Source organism: Chaetura pelagica, unplaced genomic scaffold (assembly GCF_000747805.2).
Source record: "Chaetura pelagica isolate M959 unplaced genomic scaffold, ChaPel_1.0 scaffold17, whole genome shotgun sequence".
Taxonomy (NCBI): domain Eukaryota; kingdom Metazoa; phylum Chordata; class Aves; order Apodiformes; family Apodidae; genus Chaetura; species Chaetura pelagica.
In genome coordinates this window covers 9,701,535-9,721,651 of record NW_009970726.1, presented here as the reverse complement: position 1 = coordinate 9,721,651, position 20,117 = coordinate 9,701,535, and the positions used below count along the sequence as shown (strand labels likewise).

At 39.0% G+C, this 20,117-nt stretch overlaps 2 protein-coding genes across 2 annotated transcripts in view; one reads left to right on the top strand and one right to left on the bottom strand.

Moving 5' to 3' along the window:
• Positions 1–12,415, top strand: part of GTPBP4 (GTP binding protein 4) — a 20,596-nt gene extending 8,181 nt beyond the window's left edge. The window contains exons 2-17 of the mRNA XM_010007043.1: positions 575–745; positions 1,995–2,098; positions 2,178–2,314; positions 2,896–2,996; positions 3,372–3,464; positions 3,781–3,972; positions 4,059–4,124; positions 4,851–4,940; positions 6,070–6,180; positions 6,447–6,524; positions 6,633–6,684; positions 7,591–7,691; positions 9,358–9,555; positions 10,451–10,516; positions 11,631–11,765; positions 12,263–12,415. Coding sequence (XP_010005345.1) covers positions 575–745; positions 1,995–2,098; positions 2,178–2,314; positions 2,896–2,996; positions 3,372–3,464; positions 3,781–3,972; positions 4,059–4,124; positions 4,851–4,940; positions 6,070–6,180; positions 6,447–6,524; positions 6,633–6,684; positions 7,591–7,691; positions 9,358–9,555; positions 10,451–10,516; positions 11,631–11,765; positions 12,263–12,415 — 1,848 coding nt within the window. The remainder of the gene's footprint in view (positions 1–574; positions 746–1,994; positions 2,099–2,177; positions 2,315–2,895; positions 2,997–3,371; positions 3,465–3,780; positions 3,973–4,058; positions 4,125–4,850; positions 4,941–6,069; positions 6,181–6,446; positions 6,525–6,632; positions 6,685–7,590; positions 7,692–9,357; positions 9,556–10,450; positions 10,517–11,630; positions 11,766–12,262) is intronic.
• A 2,813-nt stretch (positions 12,416–15,228) lies between these two features.
• On the bottom strand, positions 15,229–19,446 carry IDI1 (isopentenyl-diphosphate delta isomerase 1). Its single transcript, XM_010007001.1, is given in 5 exon segments — positions 15,229–15,672; positions 16,739–16,869; positions 18,158–18,250; positions 19,240–19,399; positions 19,402–19,446. Coding segments are annotated over 5 exon segments (747 nt in total). The 3' UTR covers positions 15,229–15,354.
• Between the last annotated feature and the right edge of the window lie 671 nt (positions 19,447–20,117).

The following is a 20,117-nucleotide window of genomic DNA, read 5'->3' as shown; positions in this document are numbered from 1 at the left end:
GGGTCGCTGCTGCGGCGCCCGGCGGCCTGTACCGCGTACAGCGAGGAGTCCTGTCAGCGCCGGGCACCGCGGCCTGAGGAGCGATCCTGGGGCTGCTTTTCTCCTCATCCTCGCGGGGGTGTCGGGTGATCCCCCGGAAAGTACCTTCTGTTTTCCAAGCAGCCTGGCTTCGCTGCTGTGCGCTCCTTCTTCCCGGGTCCAGTGAAGGAGCTTTAGTTCAGAGCGTGGTGCGCGGGGCTGCTGGCGGGGTTTGGGCCTTCGCCTCTCCCTGTGGCAGGGGACGGGCCCGCCGGCCTCGCTGGGCAGCGCTGGGAACGGGGCCGCTTCCCGAGCAGCTGCAGCTCAGCCCTCAGTTAACTGAGATGAAAAGCGGGGAGGGAACGTGCAAACTGCTTGGTATTGGCCAGAGGTGGGAGCCCGTGGTCCCGGTGTGTTATTCTAAAATGTAGGTTCTGAACCATGTGGGGGAGTGGGTGCGTTTAGCTGGTCTGCAAGTGCCTCCACCAAAATGAAATGTATGGCTTTAGAGGAACTTTCAATTTTGTATGATTAATAATGTTTTCCTTGCTTGCAGGACTTTATAGATTTGACATTGTCAAAGACTCAGCGGAAGACTCCAACTGTCATTCATAAACATTATCAAATCCATCGGATTCGACATTTTTACATGCGAAAAGTCAAATATACTCAACAGAATTACCATGATAGACTCACTCAGATCTTAACAGATTTCCCCAAATTAGATGTAAGTGTTTTGTCACTGGATCACAAAGGGACTTTGCTTTTATTGCATCAGGAGTACTTCTTCAGCAGTGTATTGGTTTTATTGTTATTTTGGTCCAAGCAACATCTTGCTGATTCACTGTGTAGAAAACTTTGGCTGATTCCCAGTAGATTTTACATGGAGTAGTTTTAGGCAGATTTGTTCTGCAAAAGTAGTATGTTCCAACAAAGAAAATAATTAAGTTTTGCCTATGGCTGGTCAGTGAAGGGTGGGTTGTACAAGGTTTTAGCTGATCAGGTATATTTGCCAGAATTTGCTGTTGAACTAAGAGGAGGTGTGGGTTTTTAAAGTGTGTTATGTCAGCTTATTTCTTCTTTGTGTGTATGTCAATTGTGCTTATGGTTATTTCACCCTAGGAAATGTTTTCAGGAAGTAAGAAATAACCAAATAAATCACCTTGCTTCCCATCTTCAGTTCTTCAGAAGTTACTTTGGTAACATAAACAATATTCTTGGTTCCATAAAGGGTAGTGTTGGAAACACACTCTTACACATAACATCCCAACAACTGCAACTGGATTCAGGTGTCCAGTGGGGATTTTTTATAGACAGCTTTCTGCTCATCCTTAAGTGGTTGACCTACAACCACAGTTTTTACTGGTTTTCATACCCAGTTAGTATTACTGCAGAATTCCTGCAGGTATCTTCTGTATTTTGTTTATTGTCACATGATGAAATTTCTGCAAATAAGTACATGAGGAGAGGAAGTATTTTGTTTGAAAGATTTGAACTGAGCTTCCTGGGAAAGCTGAAGGATTTAATTGGGCATTGAAGAAACCCTTCTTCTCTAGTCTTACACAAGTTAATCTAGCACTCAGAAAAAGGGAGGAATTGATATTGGTGCTGTGTTGCTGGTATAGTATGAATTTGCTGTTAGAAGCTACTTCCACAGGCTTCTTACAGCTTCCTTGTTTTAAAAAAAATGAGAAAGGCTTCGAAGTTGTAATAAAAAGTATTATACAAAGCAAAATATTACATGGAAACTGTATAAATGAGTCCAAAATATACTTGCAGATGAAAATAGAAGTAAGATGTTTGCATTTATCGGTCAGGCAGATTATTTTTCTTATGGGAATGAAAACAGTTGGGCTTGTACTGTAATTTGTCTTGCTGTACCAGAGAAAAAATGTAAAGTTACATAGTTGCCAAGAAGTAACAGTCTTGTAGAAGGAAAAAATTAGTCTTAATTCTCTTTAATATTTTTGTTCTAGGATATTCATCCTTTTTATGCAGACTTGATGAATGTTCTGTATGACAAGGATCACTACAAGCTGGCTTTGGGACAGATCAATATTGCCAAGAATCTGATCGACAAGTAAGAGACCTTAGGCTGTTTGGTTTTGTACCTGCTTGGTTGATTGTTGGCTAAACTCTTTAACACCTTGTCTGCACAGTGTTGGTAAAGACTATGTGAGGCTGATGAAGTACGGTGACTCCCTGTACCGCTGCAAACAGCTGAAGCGCGCTGCCCTGGGGCGCATGTGCACCATTATCAAGAGACAGAAACAAAGCCTGGAATACTTGGAGCAAGGTGTGTGTTATAAATAGGCTAAAACAAGGTGGATGAACTGGATGCAAAATGTATTCTTCATGCCAGTTAGAAGAATGTGGTTAATACAAAAGGTAGACACAGGAATACAGAAATAGTTTTGCAAATCCTTACCATTTATTTTCTTAACTGGATAGTTTTCCCTTTGAAAAGTCTTTAAATGTTATGGTATTACCAGCAGTTATAAAATACTTTATTTGCTTAAAAGTGATCAGCCATACTTTTTATTTTTTGTCATTTTCTGTAACATATTTGAAAAAGAGTTCTAAAGGTTTTCCAAGCATGACTGCTTATTTCAGGCTTATTATTCCTTTGGGCTATGTTGCCTGATTTGGTAGGATCTTTCTAGCTAAAAGACATTGGTCTTAATTTTTTAAGTGTTGGGGTTTTTTTGAATAGATATTGTGGAGTTTACAAAATATTATAAATCTTCATAATTGATAATCCAAGTCTAATGTCACAAAAGTTATTTGCGTAGAAACAGTTCAGCAGAAGAGCTTTTATTCTATTTCACTAAAACATAACCTACGTCAAAGGTTTTAAACATCTTTTGCACGTTACAGTGCGACAACATTTGTCTCGTTTGCCCACCATCGATCCCAATACACGAACTCTTCTGTTGTGTGGCTACCCAAATGTTGGAAAATCCAGCTTTATCAATAAGGTATGTGAATGTTTTCTTCCAAAATAATACTGAGATACCATTTAATGAAATTAAAGTAGCATTTAAACAGGTTGATATGATGGCACTATCTGGTGCAACTGGTAGCAAATTTAAATGTGTGAGTAGAGTCTGAATTAAATTCCTGGAGGAATAAATAGAAAACTGTTATAGATTTCACTCTTAAAAAATATTCTAGTTTTCAAAATAGCATGTATTTAATGAATGTATTTTCTGATAGATAGATTCTTGCAGAGGAGCCAGAATAACCTTTTTTAGATTTTTTTGGTAGCAAATTAAGTGTATTATAATTATGATAAACTGTTTGCAACTTCAGGAAATTTTCAGTAAATGTGTCTGAATAAATCTTGTTTTCAGGTTACAAGAGCAGATGTAGAAGTCCAGCCTTATGCCTTTACCACAAAATCTCTCTTTGTGGGTCATATGGATTATAGGTATCTGCGTTGGCAAGTAAGAGCTATTATGGTTTTATATTTTCTTCGAAGAATACACGGGCTAGCGTCTGGTTTGCCATTTTACAGTGTGAATGGCATTTGTGAGTTTGGGACACGCTGCCTTGCAAAGTGCAGTGTGCCAGATGAGGGCATGAGTCAAAATCTGTTCTAAAAATGTAGAAGTATGGGTGTGTTTTCAATTTGAGGGAAGAATGGAAATGGAATTCCTGACTAAAGCCAGCTCACTTAGCACTGTCAGATTCTGGGCCAGGTTGGGACAGGGATTTCCATTATCCTGTAATAAGGCCTTGACTTCATTATGTTAATTTTAGGTAGTAGACACTCCTGGTATTTTGGATCATCCTTTGGAGGATAGGAACACCATTGAGATGCAGGCTATAACTGCACTTGCACATCTTCGTGCTGCTGTGCTTTACGTGATGGATGTGTCTGAGCAGTGTGGGCACAGCCTGGAGGAGCAAGTAGAGCTCTTCAGAAATATTAAGCCATTGTTTGCTAACAAGGTAGGTTTGGTTTATGTTATTAACAAAGCCCGAGATTTTGTAACACAATAACTTGAATTAGGATTTTTTTTTTTTTTTCATATCAGCCACTTATAATTGTTGCAAACAAATGTGATGTGAAGAGGATTGCAGAACTTCCTGAAGAGAGTCAGGTTAGACTCCTTCTCCCACCCCTCTCTCTCTCTCTTCTGACATTTACACAAGTACTATGTGCAAGTGTTGCGAGTGGCTGTCGTTTGTATCTGGCAAAAACCTCTCCATGATCATTTCTTTATCTTAACTGTTTAATAGTGTAATGGAAAGGAGCTTTCCAGGTCTTGACCCATATATTTCTTAAGTATTGTCCAATGTATATCCTTGCCTGAAAATCATAAATGCCAAAGCAAAAGCAAGTCCTTGTTTTTTTTCAGACATTTCTGACACTGTGAGAACTTGCAGTCACTGCTGTAGTTGGAAGAAGTACTGAATATTCTTGTTCAGTAATAATTTCAGTAAGAGTTCAGAGACAATGAGCACTACTAGATGCAGGGGCTCTGCTGAACTGTTGCAGTAGAATGTCCCACTTGGCAATACACTGTATATTCAGGGCTAGTTCTTTTGTATCTACAACTTCAAAGACATAGAATTTGTGTTTCTCTCACTCTTTTTAAGCTTTTTTTGCTTATGGGTCATTTATAGGTGCCTTTTAGAAAGCAGTTACTTGCTTCTAAAAGAAGAAACAGATTAAATAGAACTGTAGTTGTAAAGTTTCTGTAATAAAATAGTAACATTAGTGACAAATTGCATGTGTTGATAATTGGATTAAAATTTCAGTTCTTAATGTATTAGTATATTAAGCAATGGGCAGAATGTCATTCTTTGGGATGTTTCTCTTTCAGAAAATGTTTGAAGCTTTTGAAGCAGAAGGTTTTTCTGTAATAGAGACAAGTACTCTAACAGAAGAAGGTGTAATCCAAGTTAAAACAGAGGTAAGTTTCTTTTCTTTCAGTTTCATTTGAAATTAACAGTTAACATTTTGCCTCGGTTAAATTGTGCATTATAGTGATAACCTGTAAGCCTGTGATCCTTTATAGCCTGTTAAGCCTCAGTGGACTAGGGCCCAAATGGAAAATTATGTCTAATAAAAATCAAAATTTAAAAAAAAAATTGGTGAGTTCTTGAATCCTCTTACTTTTTCTTATGGTCAGGTCATTGTAAAACAAAAAATACTGTATGTATGTTCCCATTATACTTTTTCTATGAAATAACTTAGTGCTTTCTTGAGAGCTGGGAAGATGAGAGATTAGACAGAAGATGAGATGGGAAGCTAGATGTTTGGGATTGAAAGCCCTACGGTGTCCTTGGTTGTATCAGGAGGGTTCCATTCCTTGCTTCTTCTGGCAGAAAAGGACCTGGGGGTTCTAATTGACAAGTGGCTGAATATGAGCCAGGAGTGCCTAGGTGGCCAAGAAGGCCAATGGCATCCTGGCTTTTATTAGAAATAGTGTGACTAGCAGAAGTAGAGAGGTGATTGTTCCCCTGTACTCAGCACTGGTGAGGCCACACCTGGAGTGTTGTGTCCAGTTCTGGGCACTTCAATTCAAGAGAGATACCGAGGTGCTGGAGCAAGTACAGAGGAGGGCAACGAAGCTGGTGAAGGGCCTAGAGAATAAATCTTATGAAGAACGCTTGAAGGAGCTGGGAATGTTTAGTTTGAGAAAGAGGAGGCTGAGGGGAGACCTTGTCAGTCTCTACAACTACCTGAAAGGTCGTTGTAGAGAGATTGGTGCTGGTCTCTTTTCACAGGTAATTAGCGACAGAACAAGAGGGAATGGCTTCAAGCTGCAACAGGGCAGGTTTAGACTGGACATTAGGAAAAAAAAAATTCACAGAAAGAGTGGTTAGACACGAATAGGCTGCCCAGGGAGGTGGTTGAGTCACCATCCCTGGATGTGTTTAAGGGTTGTTTGGGTGTGGTGTTGGTAGATACGGTTTAGGGGAGGACTTTGCAGAGTAGGGATGATGGTTGGACTTGATGATCCCAAGGATCTTTTCCAGCCTGAATAGTTCTTTGATTCTATGTTATTCTATGATTCATGTTGCTATGTGCATTTTCAGGCCTGTGACAGACTGTTGGCCCATCGTGTTGATACTAAAATGAAAGGAAATAAAGTGAATGAAGTATTGAATAGATTACATTTGGCCATGCCAACCAAAAGAGATAACAAGGTAGGCTATGTGTTTACTCTTCTTATTGGATTTCCCAGTACTTTGTAAGTAGGATAAGAATTCTCTTGTCTTAACGTGCAGGCAGATGAATATGGTGAAATTTGCTTATTTTTTCCTCTGTAACTGCCTTTGCTGGTGGGCAAGTCAGCTTGGGATTTTTTATCTTTAGAAATACATTACTCTTTTGTGATTTATAGCATTCTAGAAAAAGAAATTGAAACTTTTTTCCCCATTTCTCTTGGGGTGGATTGTTGCATTGATTTCAGGAGCGGCTGCCTTTTATACCTGAGGGAGTTGTAGCACGTAAGAAACGCATGGAAGTAGACACACCCAGGAGGAAGCTGGTAAGTGGCACCTATTAATGAGGATATCAGCAGGCAGATAGTAAATTTGTGATACTAGCTTATAAATTTAAAATTAGTTGGTATATAAAACCATGTTTGTGTTTGCAGGAGAGAGATATTGAGCTTGAAATGGGAGATGATTATGTTTTAGATCTTCAGAGTAAGTATTATATAAGAATCATTATTAAGCAGTAAAGTTTCACTGTTTCAGTCTTAAGGGAGAATACTTAAACTTGACTCATTTCAACTAAGTACCAGTGCTAACATTTTATTGCATGCTATCCTTCTGTTCCAGAACTGGTGGTCTTGAGTGACTTCTCCTTGTTTTGTAATGTCACTCAGTTATTTCCCAATTCATAATTGCAGACATATACTGACTGGTCTGATGATTCAAGTACTTTTTCCCTTCCATTTTATGTTGAACTACCTCATTCATTCCTGATGCTCTCCTTTGTTAAGAAAGTATCAATATGAGAGTTTACAAATATGTAAGGGGTGAGTGTCAGGGGGACGGAGTTAGGCTTTTCTCAGTGATGACCAGTGATAGGACAAGGGGTAATGGGTGTAAATTGGAGCATAGGAGGTTCAAGGTGAATATCCGAAAATTTTTTTTTACTGTGAGAGTGACAGAGCACTGGAACAGGCTGCCCAGGGAGGTTGTGGAGTCTCCTTCACTGGAGACATTCAAAACCCACCTGGATGCGTTCCTGTGTGATGTACTCTAGGTGACCCTGCTCTGGCAGGGGGGGTGGACTAGATGATCTTTCAAGGTCCCTTCCAACCCCTAAGATTCTATGATTCTATGAGAGACATTGCATGTATTCTGTTTCAGCTGGATATATGTTGCTTATCATGGTTTGACAGTGGATCTTATAATTATTAAACAATATTTGGTGGTAGGAAGGGTATCAGAAGTACTTTTGAATATGTCAGAGATGGTACCAAATTCTTGCCATGTAGTGATATATTTTTTTTTTGTAAATTGTGATACAAGTGTTGTTTTTTGTCCTTGAACATTCTTTGAAATTATTTCTGTATCTTTATTAACTTTTCTTATATTTTCAAGAATACTGGGACTTAATGAATTCATCTGAAAAATATGATAAGATACCAGAAATATGGGAAGGTCATAATATACTTGACTACATTGATCCGGATATAATGAGAGTGAGTTTTTCAGTATTCTTTTTACACTTTTCTTGCCTCTTTATTCCTTCATTTTTTAGTGTAAATTGCTGTATTTTTAGATTGAAAACTATATATTGTAAGAACAGCTTTTTTACATTGTCTGCACTTGCCATAGGAAAAGATAGTTTTTTGAATGATTAAGAACAGATTTCAGAAGAATGGAAAATTGCTTTTGTCTTTTCAGAATGATGGTGATCTTATTTTTTCCATCTTAAAATATGAGGTTTGTGAGAGAAGTTACATTTCTCTGTTCATTGACTAGAGCCAGAAGGAATGTAGCTATCAAACTTCATGTATTGTTAATCACATGAAATTCACCCATCAAATTCATATCTGTTGAAGCACGATGATAAAGAAAATGGACTGAATTCTCAATTGATAACATTTTCATTTAGTAATGAGCACTGTTATTACTTCTTGCTGGTTGTCAAGGAGAAGTAAAGAGTGCAGACTGCAGAGCCTGGCAGTTATCCAGTTGGTTTGATCCAAATTGCTGGTGGTTCAGACTGATGCTAAGTGTAGACAGAGAAGGGTTTTTTCAGAGTGTTTCCAGAACTGGCACAGCTAACACAGTTCACAGTATGATACACCTGCATTCACACAGTGAGCAGCTTTGGGGCAGGTGCACAAATGCAGCCAAACTATGGGCTGAGGTTCAACAAGGCCAAGTACCAGGTTCTGCACTACGGTCACCACAACCCCAGGCAACGCTGCAGGCTTGGGGAAGAGTGGCTGGAAAGCTGCCCAGCAGAAAGAGACATGGGCATACTGGTTGACAGCTGGCTAAACATGAGCCAGCAGTGTGCCCAGGTGGCCAAGAATGCCGGTAGCATCCTGGCCTGATTCAGAAATAGCATGTCCACCAGGAGTAGGGAGGTGATGATGCCCCTGTACTCAGCACTGTTGAGGCTGCACCTAGAGTACTGTGTTCACGTCTGGGCCCCTCACTACAAGAAGAACATTGAGGTGCTGGAGCAAATTCAGAGAAGAGCTACCAAGCTGATGAAGGGTCTAGAGAACAAGTCCTGTGAGGAGAGGCTGAGGGACTTGGGATTGTTTAGTTTGGAGGAGGCTGAGGGGAGACCTCATTGCTCTCTACAACTACCTGAAAGGAGCTTGTACTGAGTAGCAATAGGACTAGAGGAAATGGCCTGAAGTTGTGCCAGGGGATGTTAAGGCTAGGTAAGAATTTCTTTACCAAAAGAGTAGTCAGGCACCGGAACAGGCTGCCCAGGGAAGTGGTGGAGTCACCATCTCTGGAGGTGTTAAAGAAACATGTAGATGTGACACTTCAGGATATGCTCTAGTAGGCATGGTGGGTTTTTTGTAGATTGTGTGTTGTTGTTGTGGGTTGTTGGGTTTTTTCCCCCTCCTGGGTGGATGGTTAAACTCAGTGATCTTAGAGGTCTTTTCCAACCATGATGGTTCTGTGATCAAGTGAGTCTGCATAGTAGTGTGCCCCAGTGGTTCCCAGAGATCCTCTATCACCAGCTGTATTAAGTGTGGCTGGAGGGGTCATTACCAAGGAATGTAATTCCTCATTTGAAGGGTATATGTGCTGCTGTGACCCTGGGCCATGCAAACGTAATGTTGAGGGTTGTAACTCAAGGATTTTATTTTCATTTAATCTCTTCAAAATCTTAAGAAACTGGAAGAATTGGAGAAAGAAGAAGAGCTACGAGAAGCTGCTGGAGAATATGATAGTGAACTGGAAAGTGAAGATGAAGAAATGATGGAAATCCGACAGTTGGCAAAACAGATCCGGGAAAAGAAGAAGCTGAAAATCCTGCAGTCAAAGGAAAAAGATACTCGAGGTCCAAGAATGCCTAGAACAGCTAAAAAGGCAAGTATAGAAAACATTCTGTAGTAAAATCTTGCTAATGTATAATAACTGTGTACACATGTAACAGTATTGGATAGCAGAACTGCTGACTTTTTCTTATGCTTGGCCTTCCCTTTTTCTGCTCGATTCATTCTGTGCTCCTAAGAGTTGTGGTCATTCCTTGTGGAAGCCAAACCAAATGAGTGATATTAGCCCTTTTGTGTCACACAAGTCTTTTCTAGAATTTCATACATGCTTCAGAAAAATGTTTAAAGACTACAGTTCAGCTTATCAAATAGGTTTCCTGCATTGTGTATTATTATTGTTGGTTTATTTGTTTTAAATTCAAATAAATTTAAATAAATTAAAAATATTTTAAATGTATTTAAAGTAAAATAAAATAAGATTAGGAGAATTATATAGTTACTTAAAGTCACAATGATGTAAAATTTGTTACGGGGCCCTTCTTATGCTGGAAAAGATGGTGTTTCTTTTTGGAAGCCAGATGTCAGGCTTTCTGGTACCAGAACGTCTGGTCACCAGTCCAGGACTGGGCTACTGCAGAGTAGTAAACCAATAGCTAGACTTCTTGAGAAAATTAATCTAGCTTATTTTGCACCCAGTGTGGGCCTTTTGGGAGAGAAGGATACATTTCTAACTTAAATACCTCTCTTTGTCACCTTCCCCCTCAAAAGGCAAACATTTAGGGAATGATGGGATGTTGAAGTCTTGTGAAGAAGGATTTGTGCTTGAAGAGTTGTAATAAATGAAATGTGAAGTTATGACTTACCATTTCCTTGTAGGATGTGTCAAATATGTAGTGAATGCAGTGGGCTTATAGTGGTATATTAGGACAAAAAATAAGCCAGAATCCTACTTTTTTTGAAAAAGATGTTTTCTTAACTGTATTTTACAGGTCCAGCGGAAGGTGCTAGAGAAAGAAATGACTGATCTTGGACTTGACATGACTAATAAAGATGATGTAAGTTTTTGCTCATTAAACACAATGTTTATCTAAAAGGGATCAATGCCATGACATGCTCAATTTATTTGAGCACATTTGAGATGTGTTGTACAGTTGGCACGAGAGGTGGGTTCTGTTGAAAATAGGAAACCCAGATGAGCCAGTTGATACTGGAATTTTTGAGTGGCGTGATCAAAAGATATTGGGTAGGCTGAGAAAATGAACTCATTTAGGAAGAATCATACCTATTTATATGCAGTGCTTTCTATTAGAACTCTTAGAATTTGCATAGAATGCAAGAACAGTGTTTGGCTAAACATACTTTTCAATTTTCAAGTCTGCTTTCTTGCATGAGATATTAGTAGGTCAGAAATAATAATGTCACATCAGGCTTATCTTTTTACAGTTCATTAATTTTTGAGTTGTAATTTTAAGTTTTTGAGGGCAACTGGCACCTTTAGAAGGCAGCAAAAGCACGTTAAACATAATTTGCCTTCTGGAGACACTACATTTTGTATGAAATTTTAAAAAATCATTTTCATACAGCAAATCCAGTAGCATTATGGCTAGTTAGATCTTGAGACCTCAAATTCTTTTCCTAAACAAGGAGTTTGGGAATGTGAACACTACTCATCTGAAGCAAGTATTTAGGCTTCTCAGAGCTGACATGCCATGTTGATTTAAGAGCAATCTCAGCAAGGAGGAATTTATTACTTATAAGATGAACCTTTATGTCTGAAATTCCTTAGGGCTTTCTCCTGTCAACAGGACACTAACCATGATAGGTTTCTTCATTGCTTTTGATGTTGCAAAATTGCTTTAGTATTGCTATCCATTAATTGTCCGTGTCTTTTTGTCCATTACTTATGAATCTACTTAGAAAAAAATGAGAAAACTGGAGTTGGTAATTGTGAAAAGAATATGCCAATATTCACCAAAATTTGAGTATTACTGTAGGACAGAATTGGCAGTGGGCAACAGTTGGCAAGGTCTTTGTGTTACTATGGAATAAGCAAAATAATGTATCACAGAGGTCCAATTTTTTTTTTCCCTATTAGTCTCATTAGAAATAGAGCATGTCTGAAATGATTGTTTCTTTTTTTAATAATTATAGTGATATTTTGAATTTCAGGCACATTATGTGAGAAGGTCCCGGAGCGTTACAAGGAAACGTAAACGTGACGAGTCCGAAACCCCTACATCCCTGGCTCGCAGCCGCAGCTGCTCTCGCACCCCCCGAGATGTTTCTGGTCTTCGTGATGAAAAGGTTTGTTATTTATTAACAACATGATTGTCCTTAAACCAGTCTCTGGGCAAGTTCGTACTAGGCTGGTTGAGTTTGTTCAGAATTCATGTTTCTTCTCTTTGCAGCTTCATCTTCCGTCCACTCGAAGTCTGTACTTCAGAAACACCTAGTTCATTCTTACAAATCAGATGTAGTAATACAGATTAAGAAAGTACATTTTACATTTTTTTCTCTAAATGCAAATAGTAGGGAAGAGGTCTCCAAACTGTGAAATTCAACCTCTAGTACGGTAGGAATTCCAGGGATAGTGTGATTATACTGTTAGTGTTACTGAAGAGTTTCACTAAGGAGGAATAGTGTAATGTGCAGTGATACTGTGCTAGTTACAGAAGGTGGCATATGTTGGGTGTTTGTTAATGTCCTTGATAAAATGATCTATTTTAGTGGATTTTTTTAAAAGGTAAAGCTAGTTATCTGAGTTACTGAGGAAGTTATTTTGTATGTTTGTTTTTAAATAGATGGTGAAGAAGGTCAAGATTATGGCGAAGAAAGCTCAAAAGAAAATGAATCGCCTGGGCAGGAAGGGAGAGTCGGACAGACACATATTTAACTTGAAGCCCAAACATCTGCTGGCTGGAAAGAGAAAATCTGGTAAAACACAGAGAAGATAAGCAGTCTTCTGAATTAAAATTAATTAAAAATAAGTTTATGAAAACTTAATTTCTAGTCCTGTCTTCCTTTTTAGTAATACAGGATTTAAAAAGAACCTGTTTTGTGTTAGTGGTTAAGATACTTGAAGCTTAGAAAGTTCTGATACCTTCATCCTGCAGTTCTAAGTAATGATACCAGTGGCAGAGGCCATTTCTAAATAGACAAAATTTTATGTAAAACTAGATTTAAAATGAGGTTAAATCTAGGTAAGTGAAGTATTTGTTAAGCTACTGTCAGAATTAAAAAAACAGAGCTTTGTAAGGTACTGCATCAGTAAGGTTTGGTTTTCTGTATGCAAGTTAATACTTTGATGTGTAGGAAGTGATGAGTTTATGTTGCAAGTGAAGGCTGAAATTGGTGGGAAAGACACAAGAGACAGACAATTACTGCCCAAAGTTAGTGTGCACGCACACTGAATCAATTTTGAATGAACTGGGCAAACACTTGCCCGCTCACCCAGCTAAATGGTGACTGGAGCTGGAGGAATAATGGCAGTTTTAGTACTGACCTGCCACCTGTAGTAACCTAAACCAGTATGGACTGGGAAGGCTACAACTTAAAACTTTTAGTAGTTCAGATTAATATATCAGATATGCAGAAAAATAGGATCAGACTGAAATTTTGCCCTGAAGTCATGTCAATTATTCTGTCATCCTCTGCTTAGAAAGATTTTCTTTTCAGAAGCTGATAGACAAAAAATCCTGTACCTGTTCAAGGCAAAATATATAGTCAAATGTGACATTCCCTTTATGTCCCTAGTTAGTCAAGAACAAGGTAGGAATTATCTAGAGGTTAGTAAAATTATGCGTTATAAACATATTACCTGAACAGCACCCTTAAAATGCACAGATTAAAATGGAACCTAATAAAATACTTGTGTTAAAAGCAACCAAAAACAAACGGAAAGGGAAAAAAATTATTTGTTTTTTAGAACTATTTTTCAATACAACAGGGTAAGAAGAGTGTTCAGATGTACACTTAAGCATTTTGGAGCATTATGTGTAAACCCATATTGCTTCCCTCATCTACTTTGTGTAATAAATTTCGTTTTAAAAACATTGTAATGCTGCAAAGTTCAATGTCAAGAAAAACTTCAGCATCAAAACTTTAAAGGGATTTTGAAGAATTGTTTAGCAAAACTTTGCTTTCAGCTTCCTTATGGACAGTACTTCTGGATATGCTTTGTCAGCTCTTGCTCCAAGTTGGCCATTTGAAAAAGAGAACTTTGTGAAAAGAAATCTATGCAATGCTGCCCTGCTTTGTACTGCTCCAGTGACAGTTAACAGGCATGTTGTTTATAGTGTAGGAATGACAGGTTATTCTCTGAGGCTCAAAGTTTGGAAAGAAAACAACAGTCCAAGATTTTAGGTTAGGTATTTTAATCATCATCTTTAAGATAATATTTTATTTTAAAAGCATTTAAAGTATTTGAAAAGTACATTATAGTGGCTGCATTGAATTCAGGAGAGCTGTTACACTGCATTGCTTTTCCCTCACCTGTTATCCTTTAATACAATACATCAATTCAGGTCAACATACAACAAACTTGGTTCTAAAACCTTTCTGTGTTGAACCACTAGAGATGCTAGCACTTAGAAGTTTCAGTGCAGCTGTCACAACTGGGATGAGAAACATATTAACTACTGGAAAAATGTAGTTCCACCTTAAAACCAAACAGACTAGTTACAACCATGGTTTACATGCAAGGAGAATTGGCATGAATATCTTATTTCATCAAGACACCTCTAGGAGAGTTAACTTAAGAATCCTAGATTAACTGGGTAGTCTGCTAACTGCTGTCTGAAATCACAAGTAGGCTTTTTTGGGGAAAAATACCTCAAACAAAAAATCTTTAATTCAAACTGAGATACCTTTGGTTATTTGTAGTATTAAAAAAGGCCTTCCGTTTTTAGTCTTGTTACTAGAAACTGACTGCAAGATCAAAAAGGATTAGCTCTTGCACTCTGGTACCATTTCTGATTAACTGAAATTTAGACCTGGTGTAAGCCCATAAATTGTCAATCCTGAATTTTGGAGTTCAAGGGGTTTGAGTTTTCTGGGTTTACTGTTACAGTAGATGTTGCAGGGGAAAAAAGCTTGTATCAAGACACCTTTGTTTTCTGGAAGTTGGAGGAGAGTCATTTAATGCATATCCCTTCTCCAAAGACAGCCTACTTCCTGTAGTACACAGGTACCATTTACATTTGCTGTAATTAACCATTTTTTTTTCCTTTTTTTTTTTTAAGAGATTTCCTGTACTCATTCATCAACTAATGAGAAAAGGGTAGTGGGGGAAAAAATGCAAACAGACCCCCCGTTGTTTATTATCTAAAGCTATAGTGCAGCACTTCAAAGTAAAACTCAGACCACACAGACAATCCAATTACTTAAGCTTTTATGAGATTGGTTAATTACAGAGTACAGAAGATAGAGATTTGCTTTCTGCAATTAACATCATCCTGATTACTTTGAATTAATTTTTTTTTTCTTCAGGCAAGTATTGTAATCCCTGTTTTAGAAGGCATGGTCATGTGAAGCTGGGAAGGTACCAGCTCTACTGAAGCACCCAGACTCTCCTGCTAATATGTGTAGTTAGGCAAGGAAGTAATTCTAAGCTGGGCACACACATCACACATGGTAAGAAAGAAAGATGAACCCAGGGGTTTCTTATGTTACCATCACCCATTTTACATGAGATCAAGCTGACTTGCCCAAGAGGAATAGGGTTGGGGGAAGCCTAGGTGAAGAGAGAAGAAAAAATGTTACAACCATCTCTGTATAAAGTTTTATAAAACCTGCTCCAAGTGGATACCTTTTTGCACTCAAAATTTATGAGTTACCATCCTCTTCATGAGACAGTACACCACTGCCAGCCTTCAGCATCTTTTGCTCTGGCTATTTACATTCTGTGTATTTTTTCATGATCAACAAATTTGTTCAAGTTAGATAAGTTATCCCACCACTTAAAAAGAAAGGTTTCTGCAATGAGTTTAAACCATGGAGTAATCTTAACTTCATTCTTGGAGGCTTTGTCCAAGAGCTGTTTCAGTTCTTTTTGTGTCACGTAGCAGTAGCTTTGGATCTCATTAGGGTCAGGATTCAGTGTTACATCCTTCTGTACAAATAAGATATAGTCTATCTCATGTTCCCCCCAGATCCCATCAGACTTGGCTTTGTAGTGAATTCGTGTCAGATAGGAGATTTCCTCTGGAGGTACCTACAACCAAAACACTTGTCAGAACCAGTGCCAGACCAGAACATGCTAGACATGACAGAAGAATCGTCAGTTATGATCCTTTTCCTTAAAAATTCTTTTGCCCTCAAGCGTACAATTGCAATGTAGTTCTTCACAAAGAAATACTATGAAAAAATTCTATTCCACTGTGATGACATGAGTTGCACAGCTCATCTCTGGTCAGAGTCACCCTGTAAGATTTTGAGCAGGTATCTTCTACACAGTAAGTTTTAAGTAGCATTTACCAGAGCTTAATGCACACTTCATGAAGTGCTGATGAACATGAAAACTTTACACCATCCTCTTACTTCCCAAGCAGAAGATGTGACAGCTACTTAAAGCCAAGGCTAGAACTGCATACTGGTTGACCACACAAAACCTTTACCTACCAGGCATCTGTGCAAGTGGCAGACCAGGTGATCAATTCTGGGGACAACCTAACCATTGTGTTACCCAGGAGCATGCTGCTTCTCCCATGTTCCATAAAACAAATGTAATTATTTACAAACTAGCATACTTCAGCCAGCTTCACCTTGCTCTGTCAACTCCCCAGCTGCCACCAGAAAGGAAATGCAGTCTGTGTTATTGCTCTGGAGGAAATGCCAAGTGTCCAGGCCACCCTACTTCCCGGGGAAAACCTGGCATTACAGAGGGACTTTGTACAGAGATGCCCTCAGGGAGCAGCAGTCCTACAGGATGAGCACAGCTCTCTGCCACTAGCCTGGAGGCAGGTTGCCTTCCCTTGGGCAAGGAGGTGGAAAACACACAGGCACCCACTGTCAGGCCTGAAGCTACACAATTCTTTATCACTGTGTGATTTACTCTTTGGCTTATGTTTAGTTTGAGCAGTGGAATATTCTAGAAAACCATTTAGTGATACCAGGTTCTGAAATGCTGGAATACAGATGAAGTCTCAAAATCAATAAGTTCTCTACATCTCCGAAGTTAAACTCATTTTTAGGTTTCAGACTGACCCCATCTGCCAGATGCAGTTAGTCTAAATTGGCAAACAGTGGAAAGAATTCTTGTTTCTTCTTCCCTCCTTTACCTGCTCCATGGGAATGCCTAACTCTGCTTTCAGTCTCCTCTGTGCAGCTCTCCGAACGCCAATGGCATTGTTTTCTTCCAGTTCTAGTGGATGGCTTAGAGGATGACTGCAACAAGTGTTGGTAAAACAATCTGCAAGAAGTTTGTATCAGTACATTTTTGATGTACAAACCATTGTAAAAAAAACCCCAGCCAAAACAACACCGAAAAACCCCAGAGAGGCAGAACAATTATTGAACCCATCACAGTTTTACTTCTCTTTTGTAGAGTCAGGATATTTTCACCTCATTTTTCTTTCCATATTTTGCACCAAGATTAGTCTGCACCAGTACTGCTTTGCAGGTTAAGGTGTGACCCACATGAACACACACATTCTCATACCCAAGACAGCATCTGCTTAGACAGTCAGCTTCAAAAGCACTTGTTTATCCTGCAAGCACTAATCAGAATTACTTTTCAGAGTTTCCATGCAACAGAGTATTGAAAATACTCCCAGAGCTTCAAGACCAGCTGACAATAAGCAGAAGTAAATAAACCAGTTTATGCTTGTATTTGAAGAACAGACTACGCTCTCTGCTTCCAGTACATTAAAAATTACTTATCAGTAATGTAGAATAACTGTGATTTGCCAACCTTTTATCCCTAAGAATCTACCTTAAAAGCATCTAAAACAGTCAGGTTACCTACAGTTGAGCATTTTTATTAGTTAGTAGTCAAGGGAAAAATGCCCTAAAGATACCCTTGGAAGGAAAGAAAGGTCTTTCTTCCACAGGTTAGAAACACTTTGTTTTCCATCTGAAAATCTGACACAGCTTTATGCTTCCTCCAACATGTCCCATGTAAGCTACTTTTCTTTCATTCCACTTGTCATTTCTGTGCCTCTCCATTTGCATTTCATAGTAATAGTTCAGTAGTCTTCAAAAATTATACACCATACACTTTGGCCACACAGTCTCATTTTTTCTGTTGCTAAAAAAGCATTTTTTAACACACACACAGCTGGAGTTCTGTAGGTCTAAGGAAAACACAGAGAAACTGCTTCCAAGCAGTAGGGCTCCACTCTACATGAACTGCTTGTCTCTACCAGTGGACTGAGAACAGTCTCCACAGCTACCAAAGCAATTGCTTCAACTCCATTAAGTAGGCCTTGCAGCAGAAGAGGTTAACAACACACACTGTGCACTTGCAAAAACATGATAAATAAGTCAGGGAAAAATAATTTTCCAAGTGTATGTAGAAAAAAAATTAGTGTTTCCATTATCTTACTTCATCCGTAAGTCCATCTGAAAAAGTCTCACCTCTCCAAAGAAGTAAATTCTAAAACTTCAGACTGAGTTACACAGCAAAATCAGACTGCACATTTCAAAAATAACTATTAAAAGAGGCATTTTTTAAAAATACAATGTACTGCAGTACTAACCTGGAAATGTAATTTTTGCATTTGACCTCTGCTGCAGCAACAGTTTATTTTCTGTATTAAATAGGAAAACACTGAAAGCTCTGTGCAGTAAACCTAAAACGAGAACAAAAATCCACAGAGAGGTCTTTAAGGGGAGAAAAAAACATGAAAGCAGAGTTCCAAGAGCTTAGAATGCCCTTGTTTTTTGATAACTTGAATTCAAAATTAATGCAGATTAAAAACCAAGGATTTAATTAAAAAGCCTCAGAGTTATTATCGAGGTTTCTCTGTCAACTTACACAAAACATTATGAAATTAGGAAAATGATAATAACTACAATGCAACAGAAGAGCTCTAATAAACTCTGTCAGTTCACCATTCTGAAAAGGCACATGTGAGCAAGCTTCTAAGGAGGGCTCAGGATCCATAAATCTACTATCGAGAAGCAATTACTTGAAAAGCCCTAAATACTGTATGTATTTCAAGAAGCTTCAAGAATTACAACAGTATGAACTTCTTAAAAAATGGCAGAATTGCTGTTTTCTGAAACTTCTGAGTTTGTTATATTCCACACTCTTCAGGAAGGTGCTTCCCCTGAGTATGGAAAAAGGTCAAAAACTACTGTGAGAGATTCATTAATCTAACCAACCTCAATTATTACCCACAGTCAATGAGAATGACAACTGTTAGCAGTATTTGAAATAGAACTCTGTGTGAACTATTTACAAATCAAAGGCTCTTCTACTTGAAAAGAACTCAGGAAAGTAGCATGTGGTATTTAGAAAAAGCTACACAGAATCAGAATCTATGATAGGAAAATAATACTATTTTATCATCAAAATGAGATGCAAAAATATTATCAAGACATAGACCTTATGTTCACGACATAATTCTCTCCTTTGCTGCTGCCCCTAGTGTGTTCCTCCACACTGCAGTGTTTTTGCAATTAGATATTGTATGCTGTGGTACAGGGGTTATGGGGATGTACTTGGTCTGGTTTGACCAACACCCACCTGAGATTAAGGCTTTAACTTAGTTGTGACTATATTCCTGAAAGTATTAAATCAACTTCATGGTTCCATTAGAAGGTAAGCAAGCTGTACCTTTATCAATGTTTTCATTCAAGTGACAGTTCTTCTTGGTATCTGCTCCAATCTTACGATCATTTTCATCAATAAGGATGCACATCTCTGCCAAGAGCTGCACCTGCTGCTCATCCAGGTGATCTGTGTTTACTTCAGGCATTGTGATGGTAGCACAAGTTCTCCTGAAAAACCAACTAAAGAAGAGTCATTCAGTAAGAATAACATTCATTAAGAATAAGATCTATAAGCAGAGTGTAAGAAATAATCAAATGGCTACATTTCTGACACGGTGTAAATTGTTCATTAATTGCATTTTGGGGGTTTTACATGCTTTTGGATTTCTGAAAATTCCTGCCCACAACACCAAATGTTGCAATGTGATGTACAGGTGCCTGAAAGATTCCTGTTTTGTTTCCCAGAAGTTCCATGCAGCAGCAGCTGCAGGGCAGACATGCCACCTGTAACATTTTGATGGGCTGGTAAGATAACAAATCCAATTCCAGAGCCCTGGAACAGGCTGCCCAGAGAGGTTGTGGAGTCTCCTTCGCTGGAGACATTCAAAACCCACCTGGACGTGTTCCTGTGTGATGTGCTCTGGGTGACCCTGCTCCGGCAGGGGGGTTGAGCTGGATGATCTTTCGAGGACCCTTCCGACCCCTAGGATTCTGTGATTCCCTATTTCACCCAGGGCAAATCTCTGGCTGGCTGACCCACAGCCTGTCCGTGCTCCGCACACACCGCCGGGTTCCGCTCACGGAGAGCACCTGCAGGTGTGTTTTTCCCCGTCACCGGTACGAACGAAGTAACACGGATTCCCCGACCAGGCCGCAGCCCGGGGAGCTTCCAAAACACCCAAACCACTGTCTTCTCGCCCGCTCCTCCGCGGGTGCGCCCCA